This window comes from Nannospalax galili, unplaced genomic scaffold, assembly GCF_000622305.1.
Source record: "Nannospalax galili isolate Female #2095 unplaced genomic scaffold, S.galili_v1.0 scaffold424, whole genome shotgun sequence".
NCBI lineage: Eukaryota > Metazoa > Chordata > Mammalia > Rodentia > Spalacidae > Nannospalax > Nannospalax galili.
The window spans coordinates 1,273,244-1,284,149 of record NW_008352334.1 but is presented as its reverse complement, the minus strand read 5'-3'; the positions used below and the strand labels follow the sequence as shown (position 1 = coordinate 1,284,149).

Below are 10,906 nucleotides of genomic sequence, written 5' to 3'. Positions count from 1 at the left end.
GCAACCCTCCGGGCCCGGCATCCCGCGGAGGATGCGCGGCCGCACCGGAGCGCGAGGCGGAGGATGCGCGGCGGCTACGGAGGATGCGCGGCGGCTGCGGGGGGTGCGGGGAGGCCGGTGCGAGGCGTGTCCGCCGCGCGCCCAGCCCCCAGCCCGCAGTGCAGGCCGCAGACCCCACCCCATCCCCAGCCCCGCGGTCGGTCCTCCCGCGTGCTCAGCCGTGGGAACTAGCCCGCAGCTGTCGCCGTCTGCGTGCGAGTGCGGAGGCGGTGCGGGAGCCGGGATCTCAGAGGTGACCCGGCCTCAGAAAAGGGGCTGTGAGGAGGGTCCTGGAGCAACGGGAGCCACGGAGTGCTGAGTACCCGGAGGCCCTCCCGGGTGTAGCCTCTGCACCTCAGTTCTCACCTAAACTTTTCCTCTTGGGATTTCTATTCTTCTAAAATACTGCACAGGACGCTGGAAGGACAGTGCTGACAAACGTGTAAGGCTCAGTATTTGTTTCTGTTTTTCGCTTTCAGGTTATTCATTCGATAAATATTGGACATCAGCTATAATATATATGTGTATATACAGACACACGTGTGTCTGTATATACACATGTATCTATATACATACAAATATACATATATGTCTATATAGATACACGTATATATGTGTATATACATGTCTACACATACACACGTATATACACACATATACATATACACGTATATGTATATGTGTGTCTATGTATTGCATACACACACAACATATGTATGCATATGCGCTAGCCATGCAGATGTTAGGGTTACTTGAGCGAAGCCTGTCGGGTTCCTGACTTTGGATAGATGGAAGCTTGCCTTTGGGGGAGGAGGTAAAAACCAATACAGGTTAACAGAGAAAAGAGCCTTCATAAATGAGGTTAATGGGTGGCATGGGGTAGAAAGAAGACTGGGAAAATGTTGTCATAAAGGGATCCTTGTCTACAGATACCAGATCTACTTTTGTTTTCCAAAAGACTCAAGTTATTTTTTGGGAAACCTCAATTTTAGCAGTGAATTAAAATACTTAAAGAGACAGGGCCAGGAGAGATGGTTAGGCAGTTAAGAATACTTGCTGTTCTTGCAAAGGACTTGGATTTGAATCCCAGCACCCACATGGCAGCTACAACTGTCTGTGACTCCAGTTCCAAGGTATCCGACACCTTGTTCTGACCTCTACAGGCATTGCATGACTCAGGTGTACTTACATACATGCAGGCAATACACTCATACATATAAAATAAAGATAATTTAAAAAATTTATATTGTTTTGGTCTTTTTTTGTTTGTTTGTTTTGTTTGTCTTTCTGAGACAGGGTCTCCCTATAGCCCTAGCTGTCCTGGAACTTACTATGTAGACCAGGCTGGCTTTGAACTCACAGAGATTTGCCTGCCTCTGCCTCCTGAGTGCTGGGATTAAAGGCATGCAGCACCACGCCCAGCCTGTTTTGGTCTTTTTGAGACAGGGTCTACCTGTAGCCCCAGCTGACCTGGAACTCACTATGTAGACCAGGCTGGCCCTGAACTCACAGAGATCCACCAGCCTCAGCCTCCCAAGTGCTGGGATTAAAGGTGTGCGCCACCACGTCCAGCTATAAAGGGAGACCCTGTCTCAAAAATACAAAAAAAAAAAAGCACAGTCATCCTTGGCTTCATAGTGAGTTCCAAGCCATCCTGAGCCATGTGAGACTTGAAAGAGTTTAGGGGCTGAGTTCAGCCCCTTGACCACTCTTGTCTGGAGCTCTTGTGAGGATAGAACAGCAGACATTAGACAATGAACAAGAGTAAAATCATGTCCTTGAAGAGCAAGCTGCTCTCAGAACCTGTCAGAGCATTTGGCGAAGTCAGTGTCCTGTTCCCAAAGGAAATGGCTGTTGACTGAGAACTGAATGATAGGCGGATGTTACCTAAGTGAAGAGGGACATGAGGAATGTTCTAGGCAGAAGGAACAGCACGTTGAAAGGCAGTGACGAAAGACAGAAACCCAGGGTGATTGTGGCTGAGAGAGCACTCCTAGTGTTTCGTAAAGTAAGCCTGGAAGTTTCCAGACTACCTTAAGGTTTTTAGTCTGTCATCTATGGGGGCAGTGTACACAGGGGAATAGCATGATTTGACGTGCCTGTATACTGTCTGTCGTCTGGAGGTTGGGCTGGAGGCAGTTTCATTGGCTGCAGGAGTACAGTTAGGAGGCTGTAATCCAGGGCCCAGGTGATGGTGACCTAGACTAGGGCGTTGAAGGTGGAGCTGGGGAGAAGTGTATTGGTGATACTGACTACTTGTCAATAATGATATCAAATTTCTCTTTAATACTTTTTAAAATTAATTTTTATTTCTGAGAATTTCATATAGTATGATCATTTTTAGCACCCACCTTACTAACCCTCACCATATATATATGAAGGCCTACAGAGTCAGGTTTGTGTTCCCAAATGATTCCCTGGGGGTCAACCTACTGAGAGTCACCCCCTTAAATGGGACCGAATCTCCCCTTCCCAGCAGCTGTCAGTTACCAGTAGCTCCTCTTTTTAATACTCTCCAAATGTTCTTTTAGGAGAATATCTGAAACAGTCCAACAGAATTGTTGGATTTCAGTAATAGGCTTGTTTTGACTTGGTTTCTTAATGTAAAATTTTGGAAATCAAAACGTCATACAAATGTTCTTAAGGTCACGCACACTGAGGCTTCTTTCTCTGCCTGCTGTTGGACTCCTCTGTCCTTAGCTTACCATTGTCTTCTATAGAGAAGACAAGCTGTGTATGGATATAGCACATGGTAAAACATTTTACTAATGCCAGTCTAGAAATAAGACTAGATATCACAGGACTTAATGCATTCTTTTTTTTCTTAATGTGTATGAGTGCTTTACCTGCATATATGCAAGGGCACCAGGTATGTGCCTAGTACCCAAGGAGGCCAGAAGAGGGTGTTGGATCCCCTGGTACTGGAGTTGAGGACAGGTGTTAGTAGCCATGTGGGTGCTGGGAACTGAAGAGCTCTTACTCTCTTTGGAAGAGCAGTAAGTACTCTTAACCACTGAGCCATCTCTCTAGTCTCTCGTTTTTGTTTTTGTTTTTTTTGAGACAGCATCTCACTATGTAGCTCTGGCTGGCCTGGAATTCACTATGTAGACCAGGCTGGCCTTGATCTCACAGATTAGCTACCTCTGCTTCCCAAGTGCTGGGATTAAAGACAGTCACCACCATGCCCTGTGGGACCAATACATTTTTGAATTGAACTTGTTTACTATGTTGGCATGTATTTTCCCTCAGGAAATTCAGAGAGGCTGGCGGGCCTTTTGAGCAGCATGTCGTCAGCCCGTTCACTTTCTGCTTGCACAGCATTTATTCCATGTCTGAATTAGGTTTTCTCTCCTCTCTTTTGTCTTGTAAAAGAAACTTCCATTTTATATCTTCTTTCCCCCATTTTATATCTTAATAAGCTCTATTAATGTGTAAGACTTTTAATTGCATTTAACAAAGACTTGTGAAGTCTTAACATATGCAAGGTGCTGAGATGGCAAATGAGCCTTTTTATCACAGTATAAATTTAGGCAAAAGTGACTGTTTTTTCATTATTTGTGACTGTTGTCTCCACCAGATCAATAAATCAGAGAAGCCAGAAAGCTGTGATAATGTGAAGGTGGTTGTGAGGTGCCGGCCCCTCAACGAGAGAGAGAAGTCCATGTGCTACAGGCAGGCTGTCAGCGTGGATGAGATGAGGGGAGCCATCACTGTCCACAAGACTGACTCTTCCAACGAGCCTCCGAAGACCTTTACTTTTGATACTGTTTTTGGACCAGAAAGTAAACAACTTGATGTTTATAACTTAACTGCAAGACCTATTATTGATTCTGTTCTGGAAGGCTACAATGGTAAGTGAATATACAGTTTTGAGGTATTGATGCCCGTCAGTTTACCTACAGCTCCGTGATTATGGTAAATGTCTACAGCTGTGAAACCATCGCCACAGCACTGTTTTAGAATAACACCATTGCCCAAAGTTCTTTGTGCCTTTTGGCTGTCCCACCACCTGGCACCCATTTTGTGATAGTTTTGCCTTTTCTTGAAATTTCATATAAACTACATCATAAAATGCCATCTTTTAAAAACCTGTTTTCTTTCTCTTGGCATAATGTTTTTGAGTTCACTCATCTTTTACCAGTAGTTTGTGACTTTTAAATAGATTTTATTTCATGTATATGAATGTTTTGCTTGCATGTATGTATGTGCATTGTGTGTGTATAGTTCTATGGCATCAAGAGCTGGAACTGGAGTTACAGATGGTCGTGAGCCATCATATGGGTGCTGGAAACCAAACCCAGGTCCTCTGCAAAAGCAGCAGTGCTCTTTAACTGCTAAGCTATCTCTCCAGCCCCTAGTTTGTGACTTTACTGAACTGTGTTCTTCTATTGAAACAGGATCTCACATAGCCCTTGGCCTTGAACTTGCTATATAGCCAAGGATAGCCTTCAACTCCTTCCTGATCCTCCTGCCTCCACCTCTCTGAATTTCATTCCATTGATTGTGTGTGTCACACTTTATCCATTCACCCGTTGATGGAAGCCTGGATTGTTGCTATTAAATGATGTTGCTCTGAGCATTCATTCATACATCTTTTTTAAAAATATTTTATTTATTTTTGGTTGGGCGTGGTAGCACACGCCTTTAATTCCAGCACTCAGGCGGATCTCTGAGTTTGAGGCCAGCCTGGTCTCTAGCAAATCCAGGCCAGCTAGGGCTACAGGGAGCCCCTGACTAAAGACCAAAAAAATTATTTTTATTTTATGTTGTATGAATGTCATACCTGCATGTAGGTAAGTGCACCCATGTCGTGCAGTGCCCAAAGGGGACAAGAGGCTGTCAGATCCCCTGGAACTGGAGTTATGGACAGTTAGCTGCCATGTTGGTGCTAGGATTCGAACCCAGGTCCTCTGCAAGAACAGTCAGTATTCTTAGCCACTGAGCCATCTCTCCAGCCTCTCATTCGTACATCTTTATGCAGGTGTAACGTTTCTCTTGGACAGCTACCTAAAAGGAAATTGCATTGTCCTGTGGTAAGCATGTATGGGTGTGAATCCATAGATATCCAGCTGTTCTGCATCATTTGTAGAGAAGTCTTTTACCACTGAATTGACGTTTTTGTAAAAAATCAATTGGCCACAAATTATGGATTTATTTTTGAACTGTGTTTTTTTTTTTTTTTCCATGTCTGTCCTGTCTTTATAGCTGTAGCTTTATAGTACTGTTGAAGTTAGGCAGCACAGGCTGGGCATGGTGGCGCACACCTTTAATTTCAGCACTCGGGACAGAGGCAGGTGGATCTCTGTGAGTTCAAGACCAGCGTGGTTTACATAGTGAGTTCCAGGCCCCCCTCCCCCCAAAAAAGACCAAAAATAAATAAATAAAAATTAAAAAAAAATTAAACTAGGTAGCATACATTCTTCAACTCGGCTATTTCAAAAATTGTTTTGGCTTTTCTAGGTCCTTTGTATTTTCATATAAATTTTACTAGCTTTCCATAAAATCTTACTAGCTTTCCATAAAACACCTGTTGGGATTTTGATCACAATTGTGTTGAGTTGCTGTTTTGACAATATTGAGTCTTCCAGTTCAAGAACATGGTGTATCTATGTCTTACTTAAACTCTTTCACTTCTTTTGGTAAATTTGTTTCATGTTATTCCAAGCATTTTAAAAATTACATTTACTTTGTGTGTGTGTGTGTGTGTGTGTGTGTGTGTGTGTAGATGCATTTTAGTTAGCCATTCATCATTTGGACTTTTGGATTTTTTAGCTGCTCTGGAGAGTGTTGCTTTGAATATTCTTGCACAGACTTTAAATGTTTTGAACACACACCTAGGAGTGGAGTTGCTGCATCATGTGGTAGCTCTCCTACCTTTTGAGGAGCTGCCGAGCTGTTTTCCACAGTGACAGGCCCATTTTACAGTCCCACCAGCAGTGCACTGTGAGGTTGCAGTTCCTCACATCCTTGTGGACATTTGTTGTTGTTGTGGATAGGCTGTCTACACCATCTCAGGGTGCAGTTGATCTTGCAACCTTGCTAAACTTAGTAATTTTAGTAGGTTCTGGTGTCACTCTTTCTTTGGTTTTCTTCTTCAGTGCTGGAGATCAAATTCAGGGCCTTGTGCTTTAAAAATTAATTCTCTAGGGTTTTATATATTCATAATTGCCTGCCAGTAAAGAATTACTGCTTTCCTTCTGATCTTGATACCTTTAATTCCTTTTTGGTGCCTGACCTCTAGTCACCATTAGATACACCTGGGAGAGTGGGCGCTCTTGTTTTAGGGGATGCATTCACTCCCTCATTAGTCAGAGTGCTATCTTCTAAGTGTTCTAGGGTGAAGGTACCCTTCATCAGGTTGAGGAAGACCTTTTCTAGTCTTAGTTTGCTCAGAGTTTTTCTTTTTTCCTTAAAAACGTTGTTACTAGGTTTTTAAATGTGAAACCAGTTTTGCCACTTAGTCATGAAGTGTTATCTTTTAAAATATTTTATTTATATTTTTAGGGGCTGGAGAGATGGCTCAGCAGTTAAGAGCACTTGCAGAGGACCTGGGTTCGATTCCCAGGACCCACATGGCAGCTACGTTCGGTCCTTAACTCCAGTTCCAGGGGAATCCGAAGCCCTCTTCTGACCTCCGCAGCATTGCACGACACGGGTGCACTCACATACATGCAATACACTCATACACATAAAATAAAAATAATAAAGTATACTTTATTAATAAAGTATTTTATTTATATTTTTATTTTATGCATATGAGTATATTGCCTGCATGTGTGTAAGTGTACCCGTGTCATGTCAGTGCCCATGAAGGACAGAAGAAGGCATCGGATCCCCTGAAACTGGAGCTATGGATGGTTGTTAGCCTCTATGTGGGTGCTAAGAATCAAATCCACATCCTATGCAAGAGTAATCAGTGCTCTAACTGCTGAGCCGTCTGTCCAGCCCCATGAAGCATTATCTTTTCAAATATAGTTAGATTTCATTTGCCAAGTATTTAAGATTTTTGCATCTGTGTTCATGAGACTACAGAAATGCACTTCTCTTACAATGTTTTGTCTAGTTTTGGTGTCAGAATAATGCCAGGTGTTTTTTTTAAAGATTTATTTTTAATTACTTGCACTTATGTGTGTCTGTGTATCGGGTGAGTATGTGCACATGAGTGTAGGTACCTATGGAGTCCAGAAGAGGATTCGTGATTCCCCGAGTCACTGGAAATGGGTGCTGGGAACTCCACTTGAGTCCTCTGCAAGAGCAGCACACATTCTTTAACTGCTGAGCCTCTCTCCAGCCTCTGATGCTAGTTTTATATATGATTTACAGGTCATTCCCTTTTCAGATTTCTAGAAGAATTTTTCTAGAATTAGTATTATTTCTTTAACTATTTGGTGGTCTGCTGGACTTGGGGTTTTCCTACTGGAAAGATTTGTCACTTTTTCCAAGTTTCTTTTTTTTTCAGGTTATCGTATTTTATGGAATTTGTTTTTCTTGTGGAAATTACCAGTTGATTGACAGGTAGTTTCCACTGCTCTCATTGTCTTTGGTGTGGTGGGATGCAGTGCTACCCGTCCTGTTCTGATGTTGGTCGTCTCTGTCGTCTCTTGTTCCCCTGATGAGATTGACTGGAAGTTGATCTTACTGACTGTGTGAGAGAACCACTTCTTGGCATTTTTCACTGTCCTGTGTTCCATGTTTTCTCATTTGTTGATTTCTGGTTTTCAGTGCTGCGCTGCTGCTTTTTTTCTGACTTTGGATTTAATTTTCTAGTTTTCTGTTTTTTCAATGTGGGAGCCGAGGTCACTTCGAAGACCTTTTTTTTTGTTTTTTGTTTTGGTCTTTTTGAGACAGGGTCTCCCTGTAGCCCCAGCGGGCCCAGAACTCGCTATGTAGACCAGGCTGGCCTCGAACTCACAGAGATCCGCCTGCCTCTGCCAACTGAGTGCTGAATTAAAGGTGTGCACTACCATGCCGGGCCATTCTTTTTTTTTCTTCCTTTCCAGTACAGAAACTTGTGGCGTATCTCACCTCTGAGCACTGCTTTAGGCATCTAAGACTTTGACATGCCATCTTTTCACTTACACCCATTTTGAAATACTTTCTGCTTTACATATGTATGCATGTTCATGTATATACCCGTGTGTATGCACATGTATATGGAGCCAGAGGTCAACTTTTGGGTGTTGTTCCTCAGGAGCCATCTGCTTTGTTTTTTGAGACTGGGACCTGGGGCCCGCCAATTAGGACAGGCTAGCTAATGAGCCCCAGGGCTCCCCAGCTCTACTTCCTTAGCTGGGGTTGCTAGCACGTCCTGTCACACCTGGCTTTTTATGTGGAGGTTGAACTCCAGCTCTTCAGCTTGTGTGGCAAACACGTGACCAACTGAGCTATCTCCCTAGCCCCTTGATTGAGTCTTTGGTACTTCAGTTATATATATGTTATTTAGTTTGTGATATTTTGAGTTTTTTCCAGGGTTTTTTGTTATTTATTTTAGTTTAATTTCATTTAGTCAGTTAACATACTTTATATGACTTGACTATCTTTTTTTTTTCTTTCTTTTTTTTGAGATAGGGTCTCCTTATATAGCACTGGCTGGCCTGGAACTTGCTGTGTGGACAAGGCTGGCCTTGAACTCACAGAGATAGATCATCCTCTCTCTCTTTCTTGTGCTGGATTAAAGGTGTGTGCCTATCATTGGGCTCCTATCCTTTTTTCTTTTTTTTTCCCTCTCATGTATTTTGGAGCTCAGGGAGTAGGTGCAAACATGCTTAGAATTTTTTTCCCCCATCTTAATGAATGGATCTCTTTTTATTGTGAAATTGTCCTTTCTGGTTTTTCTTTTTTGCAGGGCTGGAGATTGAACCCAGGGCTACGTATATGCTGGGCAAGTGCTCTGTAACTGAGCTGCATCCCCAGCCCCATGAAAATGTCTTCTTTGTTCCTGGAAATGGTCTTTATTCTGGAACCTGCTCTGTCTGGTATTAACATGGACATTAGCTTTTCTTTTGATTAGTGTTAACATGCTATGCCTTTTTCCCATTCTTCTAATCTGTTTTTATATTGAAGGCACATTGCTTTAAAAAATTTTAATCTTGTGTATGTCTTGTACACAGTGCTTGTGTGGAGGCCTGATGACAGTTTTGGAGTTGGTTCTTTCCTACCTTTCCATGGATTCTGGGGCTCAAGGTGGCCAGGCTTAGGCTGCAAGTGCCTTTACCTGCTGAGCCATCTCACCGGTGAGCACTGAAAGTAGAGTTGTGGTAGGGTGCTGTAGCAAAATCTGCCTGCCATCGTCCAGTAATTGCCTTTCTTCTGGTTGGTTCAAGGTGAAGAATTCCTTCTTTATCGTTGGTCTTCCATAACGTGATAACGCTGAGCCTTGTGTTTTTTCTTTATCTCTTGTATTTGTGGTATCGTGCTTTTAGATTTGTAGATTTTAGATTTCATCAAATGTGGGAAAATTTCTGTTGTTACGTCAAACATTTTTTCAGGCCCCACCCTTACCATCTTGGAAAATCCAGAGATGTGCAGGTGAGTTGAGACGGGGCTGGTTGGAGCTGCCGAGGCTGCTGATGCTCTGCTCCATTTTTGTTCTCCAAGCTCTGGGATGGCATGTGTTGCGTTTCCTGGTTTACGTCTTTTCTGCCGGCAGCACTGCTCACTTCTCATTTCACACATTGTTTTCTCCATTTCTAGGCAGTCATTTGGATCTTTATGGCTCAGATCCATGTTTCTGAAGTGTTTTAATATACTAAGTCTAAGTCTTCCAGTCCCAGCTTTGGTTGGTTCCTTCACCATGGATTATATCGTTTTGGGTTTTTGCAGACTTGGCAGTTTTTGGTTGGACAATGGACATTGTGAGCTTTACCGACATTATTGGACCTGAGCCCTTGCAGCTCAGCTTCCTTTGCTTCCATACGTGCTTTTAAGTTTCCTCCAGATCTCTCATGATGGAGTAGCTTATTTATTTAACATTTTATTCTTTTTTAAATTATGTGGATGTGTGTGGATATGTGCATGTGAGTTCAGGTGCCTGTGGAGGCCAGAAGAAAGTGTTGGATGCCTGAAGCCGGAGCTACAGGCATCTGAGAGCTGCCCAACTTAGGTGCCAGGGGCTGGAATCAGGTCCTTTGGACCAGCCAGTGCTCTTAACTGCTGAGCCACATCTCCAGCTGCTGTAGTGGATTTCTTTATGGTGGTGAAGAATAGCTCCTGTCCTTATGCACCAAGGTTGTTTATCCTTTCGTCCACTGAAGATATCGTGGTTTCTTCCCAGTTGGGCAGCGGTGGACAGAGCTGCTATAGACATTCCTGTGTAGGTTTTTCTGGACCTTTTGTCATTTGATATGTGGCTAAGAGATGAGACTGATAAAAATCTCAGGCCACTTTCAGTTTTTAAAAAGTGAAGTTTTAAGAGATGGAAACCATATAACACTAAGAGTTATTATGTTTGACTTTTAAAAATAGAAAATCCTGGGCTGGAGAGGTGGCTCAGTGGTTAAGAACACTGTTGACTGTTCTTGCAGAAGACCCGGGTTCGAATCCCAGCACCCACGTGGTAGCTAACAACTGTCTGAAACTCCAGTTCCAGAAGATTCGACAGCCTCTTCTGTTCTCCATGGGCATTGCACAACATAGGTGTACTTACATACATGCAGGCAATGCACGCATACACATAAAATAAAAATAATAAGAATTTTTAAAAATAAATTAAAAAAAATAGAAAATCCTGGGACTGGAGAAATGGCTCAGCAGTTCAGAGCACTGGCTTCTCTGATAGAGGACTTGGGTCCAGTTCTCAGCACCCACAGGGGATGGATATGAGAGATATAACTCAGTCATAGACCATTTGCCTAGCATGTGTGAGGCC

The 10,906-nt window shown here is 43.0% G+C and overlaps 1 protein-coding gene across 4 annotated transcripts in view; it reads left to right on the top strand.

Annotated features, from left to right (window-relative positions):
• Nucleotides 1–10,906, top strand: part of Kif3a (kinesin family member 3A) — a 70,061-nt gene that overhangs the window by 299 nt on the left and 58,856 nt on the right. For all 4 annotated transcript variants that reach the window (XM_029554203.1, XM_008849318.3, XM_008849319.3 and 1 more), the window contains exon 2: nucleotides 3,617–3,890. In XM_029554203.1, the coding sequence (XP_029410063.1) occupies nucleotides 3,617–3,890 (274 nt within the window). The remainder of the gene's footprint in view (nucleotides 1–3,616; nucleotides 3,891–10,906) is intronic.